This window comes from Mytilus edulis, chromosome 2 (genome assembly GCF_963676685.1).
Source record: "Mytilus edulis chromosome 2, xbMytEdul2.2, whole genome shotgun sequence".
Classification (NCBI taxonomy): Eukaryota; Metazoa; Mollusca; class Bivalvia; order Mytilida; family Mytilidae; genus Mytilus; species Mytilus edulis.
Genome location: NC_092345.1, coordinates 56,973,029 through 56,987,604, shown reverse-complemented (window position 1 = coordinate 56,987,604; position 14,576 = coordinate 56,973,029). Strand labels below are relative to the sequence as shown.

At 30.1% G+C, this 14,576-nt stretch overlaps 1 protein-coding gene across 4 annotated transcripts in view; it reads right to left on the bottom strand.

Annotated features, from left to right (window-relative positions):
* The window catches only part of LOC139510288 (centrosomal protein of 70 kDa-like), a 31,799-nt gene that overhangs the window by 6,290 nt on the left and 10,933 nt on the right, over window positions 1-14,576 (bottom strand). For 2 of the 4 annotated variants that reach the window (XM_071296789.1, XM_071296790.1), the window contains exons 8-18: window positions 13,989-14,057; window positions 11,904-11,991; window positions 11,122-11,210; window positions 10,001-10,078; window positions 9,389-9,500; window positions 8,093-8,191; window positions 4,420-4,581; window positions 2,993-3,133; window positions 2,540-2,711; window positions 1,905-2,019; window positions 146-225 (exon numbers count right to left, since the gene is read on the bottom strand). In XM_071296789.1, the coding sequence (XP_071152890.1) occupies window positions 146-225; window positions 1,905-2,019; window positions 2,540-2,711; window positions 2,993-3,133; window positions 4,420-4,581; window positions 8,093-8,191; window positions 9,389-9,500; window positions 10,001-10,078; window positions 11,122-11,210; window positions 11,904-11,991; window positions 13,989-14,057 (1,205 nt within the window). The remainder of the gene's footprint in view (window positions 1-145; window positions 226-1,904; window positions 2,020-2,539; window positions 2,712-2,992; window positions 3,134-4,419; window positions 4,582-8,092; window positions 8,192-9,388; window positions 9,501-10,000; window positions 10,079-11,121; window positions 11,211-11,903; window positions 11,992-13,988; window positions 14,058-14,576) is intronic. The other 2 variants (XM_071296791.1, XM_071296792.1) reach the window with 1 other exon arrangement.

Sequence of the window (14,576 nt, the reverse complement as noted above, 5' to 3'; positions counted from 1 at the left end):
CAGGCTAGACAAAAAAAAACCTAACTTAAGTCAAACAAAATGATAAATCATGATAACAGAACTTTGATAGTGCTGAGTTACCAATTTGAGATGCCTCATCTGTTAGAGAAAATATGATCTTCAAAAATATCAGTAAACAACTTACCTAAAATATCAAACATTTTTCTCATAACTTCTTGGAAAGCTGGGAAAAATGAATTATGCTCTTCCAGTCTTCTTATTACACTAAAATATAAATATGGAAAAAAAAAGATAACTTTTAATATTTTATGTTCATAATGTTTGACAATCGTAACACTTTTTAAATTTGGGGAAATGAATACAGTCCCTGTATTGGGGTTAAAAGACAAACATAAAAACTCTTGATATTTCTTTGATTGAATTAATTTTTTTGGTCAAAAACTGACATTGTTAGCTAAAAAATGTTTATAAGAATGCTACTAAGCAAAAAAATCAATCAACAAAAGAATACTTATTCAAAGAGAAATAATTGAGATGCCAAAGAATATAATTTGTCTTACATTATAATAAACTTCTGATAACAACATGAACTTGGAAGTAAGAGTCAATATCCTCAAAATCATATAACAGGATGTGGATGGGGTTTACAGAAAGAAGAATAAAGTAGCAAGATTAGAAAAAAATGACCAAAATAAAATAGAGATAAGAGATAAATAGGCCAAAAACAATAAAGAATAGAGAATACAAGGGTACTACAATATAGAGAATTAAGAATAATGGGTAAAACATATAAAGAATACAGAAATATTGAAGAATACAAAAATGGAGAATCTCCATCTAAACCCTCATCATTACAATTTCAGGTAAAAAAATCAATACTTAACAATTAGTGATGTAGCTCTAGACAGAACTAAATTGAACTTGAAATCCATTACAGATATAACTTATCAACCATAAAAGCTATGAGGCATCTAAACAAACATGATCTCTCTGTACTTACAGTTTTTTAATGATTCATTATAGTATTGAAACTTTGATACAAATCAAAGCATATTATTTTTTTCATTCAGAAACAATAGTTTATAGTTAATTAAAGAAAACTCAGCCGCAGAAGACTGGATAACAGAAGCATATTATAATTTATACACAATATTAATTAGTTCATAATACAAACAGTATACATTTTTAAATTATACATCTTCAGAAGTAAGTCTGTGTTTATTACAGTTTTAAATTTGACAAGCATCTTTACTACCTTTTGAATAAAATTAAACAGCTTAGACAGCACATTACTATTACAATATTTAAGCATGCCAAGTACTTTTTTTCCATTTGGATATTTTCAGTAATATGGAGGTATGAACTTCCCCCTTACATCCCATTATAATTGAATAAATTGGTCCTGGAGACACTGCCTTACATTAATTTTAATATAAAAATAAACCTGTCCGGAATATTATACAGTTCTCAAAAGCCACAGTCATTAAACACAGATTTTACATAGTTATGCTCATGCAAGTACCAAAGTAACTTATACAATTTACCCGATATTTTTTTATCATTTGTTGCTAGCTTGTGCCAAAAACATACAATGAATTGATTGATTTCAAGGCAGCCATAGCTTAATTAGAACTTTTGTAGCTTTGAATACTTTTAAACAAGTTTGAATTTGATTGATTGATTGTTTGCTGTTAAATGCTACTTTCAGCACTAATGTGCTTATTCCTGGAGGTCAGATTTTATTGGTGAAGGAAGGGAGATAACCAACATCTTGTACTCCTACTCAATTTAGATAGGAGTCAAATGCAACTGCCACATTCATAATTAGAGATCAAAACCTGATGTGTTTTAAAAATTTCAGATACTTAAATAAATTGTTATTTTGCATAAAACTGCCTTTATGTCATTCTTAACTAGTGTTATACGTTTGATATAAAACTCACCCCTCTAAATCCTCTGTCTGTAACAGAGCTTTAAGCTGTCTACTTGTTGTGTTGTTATGTTGGCTACATAGACGCCCTACTGTATCTACAATGTCTGAAGATTTACAATCAGTATCTGAAACAAGATAAAATATTGAATAATCAATTGTTCTTTACCATAAAAACCCTTATCAAAATTTCCTTGCATCTGGCCATTTTAATTTCAACAATAGATATAAAATAGTGACTGTTGCTTGCTTAAAAGTCAAGTGGCATTTATTTTAAGCATATTCAGACCAATTTTTGAAGAAAACTATCACTTGTTAAAATAAAAATTTCTGTGGTGAAACAGCTCAATTCAGGTGATTTTACCAAGTTGGATTTCATATACATGTAATACCATCAAGCAAGATCGAAATCTTGAAGGTCTGAAACTAAAAATGAATCAAATGAATTCTACTCTGAAATAAATTGCAATATTGTAAGAATGCTAAACCTCTGCCAACATTCTACATGGGAAGAAGTGAACAAATAACTGATAATAACATATTTCCTATTAACACATGAATGAGGCTAAAAAATATCTTTCTTTGTCTAACTAAAAATATATCCTGAAATTATCAATTAACTTGTTTTGAATTCAAAAGTTTATTTACCTAAACCTAAAAGGTTTCTGAGAGTATTTAATACATTATGGACTTCTCCTAACTTGCTGTAGATATCATTCATACGAGGGTAAACCCCAGACACTGACGGAACATCAAACAGAGTCTGGAAATGTTTAACAATGCTCTCAAGGACTGAACGAGAGGGATGTTCTTTTCCATCCTGAAATATACAATAGAAAAGAAATTTCATATATTTTTTTTTATATTTTTTTCACTCAACCCCTTAAAGCTTAAATAGAAAACAAACTAGAACAGATATGTTACAATACAGTGTAAAACCAAATTTTTACATTTAATTTTGAAGAATACTCGTTCTGACTCAAGTTAAGAAATTTCAACAAATTGAAACTTTATAAGATTTGTTCGAAAGAACTTGCTTGATTATAAGATCCCTGAAATGTCTTTTTTAAAGAATACTTTACAATTTGATGTACATCCTACCTTATCTTTAGAGATACCATCATCATACACCAGTTTGTCTAGTGCTGTGATGATCTTAGAAACAGATGGTTCACTTCCCAATCTGATCTTTAACCAGGGTGCTACTCGATCTCCAAGTTTGGTTACTGATATTGCTAATTCCTGAAATAATAACATTAAAATGTCCTAGCCAAGTCTAAGTTTTTTTTATCATGTTTTTTTTTTTTTATTGTAAAGCTCATTTAATTATCCTGAGTTCGAGAAGTGCATCATTTTCCTTAGCATCCACTGTAAACAATCATAGAATTTTGTAGTGGCATACACTATCTTTTAAATGTTATTATTTAGATTTTTATAAATAATATTCTTTACACCAGAAATGTTATTTATAAACAAGCGTATGAGTTTAGTAATGACTAGTATATCACTTTTGGACACGCAAGACAGAGATGTATATTATACACATGATAGTTGAAAATGGAAAGTAACAAGTTATCGGCCGTGTACACTTATAATACCCTCAGAAGTGAAACAATGCATGAACTTGCAAGTCCGACAGGAAATCATTTGAATACCTGGACGTGTCACCTCACAATACCTTTCGGGGTAATACCTTTAGCCATGTGGGTGATCAATTGAGGGAAGGTCCGAATTTATTTAAATCACATAAAAGAATGTCCTAATGAACAAATTAGATTTTCAAAAACAATTTTCAAAATACACTTATTTATGATGAACTATGACTTTTTAACTAATTCCAATATAAACAGTTTAAAAATGACACACCATGGTTATTTAAAAAATAATAACATTTTTCGTATCAAGTTAGTTAGTCGGATAAAACATCCGTACGATTGACAAGATATCGACATGCAATTACGACTACATCAGGTTACTATTGTTTTGGTCCTTAGACATATCGTGGTCTCAAAATGGAGGAGATGACAAAATGGCGGCATGCAGGGAATTGACACTCTAAATCTAAAATCGATGGTGATATCTTATCTAGCGGAATAAAACTTTAATATCTATGAATTTGAGCATTTTTATACAAAATGGACATAATATCAATTTTTGATTTTTTTGCGAAGTTTCCCTTAAACGTACATAGTGGCTTTGGTGATTATCCTAATATCAAGATCTCACATTCTGATAGCTGGTACAGATGTCTGTATGCAGATTGTCCCAAAAATGCTTTGTAGTCTATTATTCTTCAAGTAACACAATAATAAATGTTGCAATAATTTCTGAATTTACAGTAATGATATACATGTTAAAGAATATTAACTGATCTATGTTTGATCATGTAAAAATAGCAAAAAGTCACAGAACTGAACAGCCAGAATTGGCATACGATTTGGTTGACCTGCATCTATTTTATTGGTCAGGACAGTCTAACCAACAGGGTTTGGGACAGAGTGATCTATTGTTAACCATATTAAAAATACCTGCAATGAATCTTGGTCATCTTTCCAGCTTTGTATGGTGGCCATGGCTAACTGTAAACTTTTAGAACTAAGAGTATTTTTCTTCCTAGAAGGACTTTTAGATCTTCCTTTACTTGTATTTATATCATCTTCATTTACCATTTCTGTTACATTCCTACAGAACTTTTAGAAAAGAAATGGTACAATTAGTATTAACTAGCTGTTAGAGGTAGCAATGTCAAGGTAGGTTGATTTTCAATATTTTAACTGGTATTTAAACAATCTTATTATCATGAAAAAGGATTCTAAAACTATAATAAAGACATGAAGGCAAGCCATCACATCAAAAGGCTAATACCCAAATATATTTTAACACAAAACTTAACTAAATCCTTTCATGAGTGAAAAAAGACACCTTTTAAATACATTGTGCCCTTTATCTCTTACTATTGTACATCAACTGAAAAAATCTCAAAAGATAACCATTTTCCCAAATACTTTGAGCCTCTCTTCCAATTTTACAACAAAAAAGTCAATTTTTTTTTACCAAGGAATTAAGTAAGTTAGCTAGTAGTTCACATGACATTTCAAACACACAGTGAAAGGACTTCACTTTGTATGGCAAGCCGTTTTCGTCAAAACTATGTTTAAAACATTTTTCGAAAATTTTACACACTGAGAATTTAAAAAAAACACACTGAGATTAAAAAAAAATGAAAAAACACACACTGAGAATAAGAAATTACACACTGAGATTTCATAAAGACGCACTGAGATTTCATAAATACACACTGAGATTACAAAAAAGGAAAAACACACACTGAGAATTGAAAATTACACACGGAGAATCGAAAATTAAACACTGAGATTTCAAAAAGACACACTGAGATTTCAAAAAGACACACTGAGATGAAATAAACTGAAAAACACACACTGAGAATTTGAAATTAAACACTGAGAATTTAAAATTACAAACTGAGATTTGTGCGCACTTTTTATGCACACATATCTAATTACCATACGTAATCCTAATCTATTACATGCTTAAAACAACTAGGGGACATAACTCGTTAGTCCTTAAATCTGGTGCTCAATGTTTTATAAAATACATTTATAATAGCAATACAAAGTTAAAGACTAATAGAACAAGAAAAATACCCACTTACTCTCATTTCAAAATATAACCAGAGACATGTATCATATGTCTCTGATATAATCAAATGTTGTAAACTTTATTAAAATTATAAGAAATTATCGGAACAATTTTTAAAAAGACAAAAAATGCAATGACATGTTCACCCAAGTGTCTATTATAACATATAAACGTAACAACAAAAATATAAATGATTACCTTGCGAAATCAGGGTAACAGTTGAAAGACTTTTGAAAAAGGACCTATGCTTAAACAGTTTTAAGTAAACAAACCTGATACACCGTTAGCAATAATATTAATGAATATGAGTTAGCAAAAAACGATGTTAAGTCTTGAAATTTATTATGAACGTTGGTTGAAGGAAACCCCTTCATTATAATGGCAAGAGTTCTAGAGACCATGATATTAATCTGTTGAATTATTCATCTCATGAATATTCATTAGTAATTTGAATATTAATCTCAATGTGTATTTTTGAAATCTCAGTGTGTAATTAACAATTCTCAGTGTGTGTTTTTCAATTTATTTAATCTCAGCGTGTCTTTTTAAAACCTCAGTGTGTAATTTTAATTTCTCAGTGTGTCTTTTTCATTTTTTTTTAATCTCAGTGTGTAATTTTAAAATCTCAGTGTGTAATTTTAAAATCTCAGTGTGTAATTTCGATTTCTCAGTGTGTCATTTTAGGTTTTTTCTCATTGTGTAATTTTTTCGAAAAAAGGGTTTAAACATAATTTTGACGAGAACGGCTTGCCATAACTGTGAAGCCTAAATGGGTTACTTCCCATTATTTTACTAGAAGAAGAGGCCACAATTAAAAATATTTTGATTTGCCCAAACCCTACCCAAAGGTTGAGACAGTGTAGGCATTTTTTTTTTTTTTTTTTTGAAGTATCGGGTGTTTAGTAGTCTTCATGCCTATCTGATTAAAAAAAAAGTTCTTCAAATCAGGACAATGAAAGAATTTGAGTAGGCAGCTTTTTTCTGGGTAGGTAGTGTTTGGGAAAACAAACCTATTCTTTTTTATGGCCAGAAGTCTAAAAGACCCTTCTGTCAATGATTTTAATGAGCATAAAAAAAAAGATATTGAACAGATATATCATCTTCTGGAGGGGTATTTGCAAAAAATACCAGTCAAGGGAAATTCGGTCCCAAGACTGGTATTTTTCGCAAATATCTGAGAAATCTTCTACTTTATCACAATAGTGCACATGTTGAAATGTCTGCTTTACTGATCTGTTTGTCTGATCATGATTTATGTTGAAAGTCTTTTAAGATAAAGATTTTATTTTAAGTATTACATATACTTAACATTATTAATAATCCATGTAAATGAGGTCAAGATTAAAGGTCAAAAGGTAAATGAATTTCTAAGCCTGCCTGCATTTAGAATTATTATAAGCAGAATTATGGCAAATTTCTAGGACTCTGTTGCCATTAATAACCTTGAACTATTTGGCTAACTGAAATTATCTAAAATGTATTAATCATGCCATAAATTATCATCTTGTTATTAATAAGATTCCTAGGGTAATGATATACATTATCACCTTATCAAAATAATAAACAGGTATACATTGATTTTAAAGGTTATTAAATTATATCATCACAAGCAAACTCTCTCCTAACTCATTACAAGACAATATACCATGGACATTTTTTTTTTATTAAACTTATTTTCACACCACCCTCTGTAATTATTACCAGAACAGCTTATCAGTCTTCTAACTATGGCATTTTCTGTTTTAAAATATCAGTCTAGTACTCACATCATCTTTCAGGAGGTATAACATTTTTAAGACTAAATTATCACATAATTGATATTTGATTCTCTGGCTCATGTATTGACTTTGTTGTAGAGAGTAACCATTAACATTAAATGCAATTATTCAACAGAGGGCCATTTAGCTTGATATTCATCTTTACATTGCCTTACAACAAATCTTTACAAGGTTCAGTATTCACCATTGTTAGTAGTCTAGATTTCAGAAAAATCTTACATAGTTTGACTGTCAAGTATATGTTTTTCAAACCACAAGTCCAATTTCAAATTTTTTATGGACCTTTTATCCACGAAAAACCTTAAGAAAAGGCAGAAAACCTGGACCTAACTGATTTGAAGGTAGTGAATTGTTTGATAGCTAGCTAGTCAATGTCAGGGGCAATGTGTTTAAAGCGAATGGAAACAGTGTTATTCTTTTAAGCATTACCCAAAAAATAGTTTGTAAAAAAAGATGAAGCTTGCAATGTAGGTATACAAGCTAAGGAAGAATTACAATCTTATTTGCTATCTTAACCTATAAATAATTGTATCACAATGTATGATATATTCTACTTTTTAAGACCAAAGCTGTTGCCACTGAATTGAAACATTTGTAGATTTACAACAAATTTTATTCTTGAAAACTGATAATAAAATATACTTTAAGATGTGCATCCATTTTATGTTGACCTATTAAGTATGAGGACTTCCTGAAAAGTTGTACAGATTAAAGTATAAATATATAATATAAAGGTACATGTATCACACACACATAAACTTACCTGCTCAAACTGTAATGCAGTCTCAAGTCTTTCATTAAATTTCTGTACCTGAGGTGTAACATTCTCCAGATCATCTGTGTCTAATTCTGTAGCAACATCCTACAATGGATGTATATACAAATCTTAATTTCTAAATAAATAACTTTTGATTATCAGTTGATTAGACAATTAGGCACACTTTCTGTCCTTGAAACCCATCCCTTAAACTTTGGTTAATGGTAATTGTTTCAAACTTTCAGTCTTAAGTTACAAAATGTACAAGCTTCCTCATTCTTTTACATAAGAATGTTATTATGCCATTCAGATAGATATAAAATACATCCATTTTAATAATAGTTATCCCATGAGGACGCGATGTGTCAGTGTCAGATCACCCCGATGTCCAGACACTGACACACCAAGTCCAAATGGGATAACTATTTACATCCTTGCTGTATTAGATTAGACAAAAAACAATTACAATTCATTAAATCTAGTTTAGAACGCCACACAACCAATATAATACATTTTATATATTACTATATAATATACCCTTTATGACCCCGAAAAACAATGTTTAAATATGAAACCATGTCAACTCGCCCCACTGGCCAATCGGCCCACACAAAATCACCACTTCCAAAAAAAAACACCCTACTATTGTTTACCAACTCGCCCCACTTAGGAAAAGGGTAAAATTCCATTGAACAATCAGTCTGACAACTCGCCTTATTTATGAAAAGGGGTTAAAATCCCACTGAATAAAGGTCTGCATACTCCTCTCGCTTATAAAAATATCTTGCTTCCTAAAATATATTTAATAACTGAGAGTCTGTATCCAGTCGTCCTGGTGTAGGGGTATGTGTCGTGGGTTGATATGCTAATGGTCTTGAGTTCGTATCCCAGTATAGACAAGGATTTCTTTACATAACTTTTGAAAGTGTGTCTTTTCTCAATAAGTATTTCTAAGTTTTATTGTGGATTAGGCCTTCCCGCCGAAATGTTAAAAAACAAAGGAAAGCATGCAAAAAAAAGAAACACAAGCTGGGATGATCTGGTAAGGATGATCTGGCTCAGATCACCCCTGGTAGAACAAAGGAGCTGGGATGTAACTTTAGAGATAGGATAACAAGACATATTTCAGTCTTTAGACACAAATGCGATCTGATACCATATACAGTATTGAAATCCTTAAACTTAAAGTTGTTTTTAGCAGGCAAACTTTGATAAACTAGAAAATGAATACAAGGATCATTAAAAAGTTTAGCACTTTGTTGCCAAATTAAGACTTGTATTGCAAAGAGAGGTAACTCTTACCTTTAGATATTGTCTACATAAATCTAAAGGTAAGTATTCCAAATCATCCAACTTTGTACTGTACTTTTTCCTCTGTCTAAATGGATCCTTCTTGTCATTTTCTCCAGGTATGCTGTAAAAAAAATAAAAGTTTTAGACACCATTATGTCCTTATACTTTTTTAGCAACTTAGTGTTAACATCAGTTATGGCAATCAGGCCATTTACATGATTAAAAATGAAGCATGCAAGATGCAGTGCTTTCAAAATAAGTTTTAGGTGAAAACAGCGAAAACATGGAAATTTGTATCAGAACAATGAAATACATTCAGAGGGAAAATTTCTCTCCTGGAAGGATACTTTAGTTTGTTACTTATGCATTTGTTTCTACATAAACAACAAAAGATTCCCATTTTGTTGAGAACCTCGATTCATTCATTATTTGTTTAAGCAAATTCCCTAAATTGGTGTTAAATGAATAATAATAAACCACTGTACATTGGTATTCAACAGCTGATTAAGTATTGTTTTTGTCTCTTTTCATGACATTCTTAAATTATCTTTATGATTAAGACATAATGATCAGTAAAAAGTTGTTTTGTTGTTGACATATTTTTGATTGTATTACATTTACCTTATATTATGTACAGCTAATAATTTCTCTAATTTTTTCACTCTTTGTTGAATTACTCTGTAGTCTGTTATCTCTGGTCTACAAATTATAAGGAATCTGAGATAAAGCATTGCTTTTCAAGTTATACATCATTCTTTATGGTCAGGGCATACTCTTGCCAACTGAATGATGATTTAAATCGCCCCAAAAATATGAAAGTTGCTAAAAGTCGCTAAATGTTCATAGCAAGCTGAAGAAGCTATCAATAAGGGAGACAAATTGTGATTTACAAGATTTTACAATATGGTTACCTCCCATATCAATTTACAAATAAATCTTTTAAATTTTTAATACAGTAATGCTGTAGTATGATTTATAATTACCAGCTTTTGTTAGAAGAGGACAATGATTAATTGCATTAATTGCATTTTTATTACCAGCTTTTGTTAGAAGAGGATAATGATTAATTGAATTAATTGCATTTTTATTACCAGCTTTTGTTAGAAGAGGACAATGATTAATTGCATTAATTGCATTTTTAAAAGCCCTTATCAAGTTACAGATCAGCAATACAAAAGGAAATAAAAATGATATTTTAAAAATAATATAGGAAAGAGGATAAAATGCCACATCATCTGACAACAATGATTAAAGATACTACTACTAGTTGCAAGTTTGAAAACTAACTGAAAATTAGTTTTTCTTGTAAAGTATTTTGTTAGAAAGGCAAGGAAAAATATATAATCTAGTCCCAGAAAGATTCCTAATCATATCAACTGGATACCACTTTAACTTCATTTAACCAAAATATGACGACAAAAATAATTGCTGTATGCAATATAGACTTAATAGCCATTAGTATCAACAGTCAAAATATAAAGAACTTAAATCTGTATACTTCTGAAATATCAATTTTTATATGGCATGTTTTGCCACTTCTCAAGTGTATATAGTATACATTGTACTTAAGCCCAGAAGCTTCCAAAGGGAGGTTACTCCAGAAACATATATCAGAAACAAGTACCAAATGTTTTTATGCCTACAGTTAAAGCTATATAAATTGCAGAAATGATAATAGGAAATAATTTTTATTTGCAATTCAGAATCCTCCACTTAAAATGTCCTGAAATATATTAACTTACCTAGATCCCATTTCCAATTTGACTAAGTCCTTTTCATCTTGCAATTTCTTTACTTTGTCATTTGCTTTGGACAACTGTTTCTCATAAGACTGAAAAGTAAAAAGATAGACAATGATGAAGCTTATTTACTATTTATATTTGGTCACATTTACTTATTCAGTTAATGCTCATTGACAACTGAAATATATTGTAAACTAACTTCTATTTGTGAGCAATTTATTGTTAGCAACTTTGCCAGTAGAAAATAAGGTTTTAAGAATAATAAAAAGTTGGAAATCACAACATATAAATGACTGTGAAATCAGCTGAAACAGTCTACATATTAAAAAAAGAAGGTAAAATGAACTTATGGCAGTGGAAAATAAGGCTAATATAAAAAGTCATGAAATATGCAAAACTTTCACCTTCTCCTTTTTTCTTAAAAGATTACAAAAAAGTTGGAATTCACAAAATATTAATGACTCTGATATCACCTGAAAAGGTCTCAACTTAAAAAAAAAGAACAGTAAAATAAATTTATTTACAGTTAACAAACACTTCCAATCTCAAACATTGTTCGTGCTTATGAATATCTGCCTTTAATAAAGTTCCATATGAAAATAATACAATAGTAAATCTAATCATTTAGTTCTCCAATAATAATAACTTTTGCAATTTATAACTTTCCTTAAATTTCGCTTCATTTAAATATTCCTCACAGACTCCTAGTCATGGTACAAAACAAATCTGCAAAGAGCTGAGTACAAAACCAGGTACAATTATTTTATTATTTTTAGCCTTACCCTGATAAGAGACTTCATATTGGATGATACCCCTGCTTCATGTAATGAGTCCTCTTCATAGGTCCTGTTGTCTGTAACCTCATCGGACCTAAATATTGTTAATATTAATAATTTACATATACATTCCACAACTGCAACAAGTGTATGACGATATTTCTCCACTCGAGACAGTTTAATTTTAATATTTAAAGCATGAGGCTTGCTGAGATTTTTCAATAATTAAAATTTAACTATTGAGAGTGGAGAAATATCGTAATACACGAGTTATAGTGGTGGAATCTGTTTCTCTTCTGATTTTTATCCTTCCTTTTCAAAGATTTGAGGAAAATTGTGTACTTTTGATGTGACGTCATCAGGCATGGTGGCCTTTTTTCATGACGTCACAATAAGAAAATTCAGAAGAAACAAGAAAATTTAACTTCACAACTAAATTTCAACCAATCATTTGCCAAGAACAGATTTTTCACTAGTGGGGAGAAGTATTTTTCTCACACCGGTCAGGAAATGTGAAAATAGCACAAAAATTAGAGAAATATGTTTCATTGATGTATTTTTTAATAGTTTGTTTTTTCACTAATTTTTAATTAAGCTTTCTGCTTGAGGATTTAAAACTTTGCAATTTAGAATATCTCCATTTCTTAAAAGTTTTTATGTCTATCTTCAGCAAAAAAATCTGCAGTTTTTTTACCATTTTCCATAATTCATTTTTCAAAAAACTGAATGTAAACATACATAAGGTAGTTGGAAAATATACCAAAAAAAGGTTTATGATGGAAAAAAGACAAAGCAGCAGTTAAGAGCTCCTCCAATATTTTTTCAAGGGAAACTTAAAAATAAGTTAAGCATACAAGTTTACAAGCAATGTAATTTATTACTTATTTCAAAACATAACTTAGTGAAAAAACAAAAATTATTGTATTATGTAAGGCCACACTTAAAAAAATTTGGTTTTCCCAAACCCTAATCAAAGGTAGAGACAGTGGGTAGGTATGTAGGCATTTTTTTTTTCAGCAAAGAGAAATTGAAGTGTCATATGTTTTGTTAATTGTCATGCCTATCTGATTAAAAAATAAGCTTTTTCACATTAGGACAATAAAATAAATTTGAGTAGGCAGCTATTTTCTCGGTAGGTAGGGTTAGGGCCTAAGAAAGTAGTATATCAAGATCAAACAGACAATAAATAGATGAAAGATCAATTACTGACAAGTTTGATAGTCGGTTAAAGAGCTCACCAGAACTCATATTTTTTGTCTGTTATAATATATATAAATGCCGACTCTAAATAAAATTTACTTACTTACTTAAGTATAATGATATAGTCTTTTAAACTGTAAAATGAACTTCATTTTTTGTTAAAATTTCAGTTAAAAATTTATTCAGTTTAGAAATTAAACAGGGTTGCCTCAATTTGGCTCTTAACTTTTTACTTAACTTGCACACTAAGCTGGTTATATAACCTTTATCTGGAATTATTTCTTGACATGATATATACAACTTACATCAAAAGCAATATGATGGACTTTGATATGTGCAACCAATATCAAACACAGAGTGCATTTGTTTCTAACCCGAACTTTTGTCATCGATGACTATCGTTTAGTAAACGTTAAGCTGCTAGAAACAAATACATCGTTTAATAAACTTAATCGACCCCACGTTGTCAGACAGATATAGATTACACTCACGCACTGTAAACAAACAGGTAAAAGTGCGGGAAATAAATAACCAGGACTGTGCGAAAACAACACGTGCTCGTAATTATTTAAACGACAGATGCAGAAACAAATTTATCGTTTACACGTCTCAACGATAAACGATCAACGACTACGTGACTATTTTGCGCATATATCTTTTATGTGAAAAATGTCAACATTGACCAAAAAATGTAAGAAACAAATGGATTAAACGACTATGCGCATAATCGTTTCCATCGTTTAGGTTAGAAACAAATGCGCTCACAGTATAATGGGTCAATTAAAAATTGAACAAAAAATAGTAACATACTTTAACTTTAATTATCAAAATGTATAAAGAAAATCAATATGCTACAATATGTAAGAATATAAGCAAAGCTAAAAACCTTACTTATAAAAGTCTAGCTCTTTTTGCATACTACTAATCTGTTTTTCATAAGCATCAATTATATCTAGCAACCTGGAAAAAATAACAGCACACAAAAGTAACATAATGTTATTTCAGACATAAAGCAGTATAGCTATTCAAAACATTTGAAATTGGCTTTAAAACCTGTAAAGAATATGGAGCTGAATAAAGCAAAGCTGATAAATCAATACACATAAACTCATAAATGAGTGTCTGGATAAGAGGTCCTTTGTTTCTTTATTCCTTAACTTTTTACACCGTTTTGCGCCATTTTTTTTTATTTATTTGCCTATTATTCTCTATTCTAAAAATATTTTAACACCCAATTAATCTTTATTCTCTGTTTTGTTTGTCAGTTTTTCTCTGTTCATTATTTTTTGCCCTAGAATTTGCATTTGTTGGCTGACTTTTGAAGTTTTCTCAATTCTGAAAATTCCATCCAGACCCTCATAAATACCACTATCTTTACTATTTTTTTTCACAATTCTGAGTTCATCAGATGCTAATAAGATAATCAAACATTAAGGTACTTCTGCTAAAATTATTTCAAACAAGACTTCTATAACATGT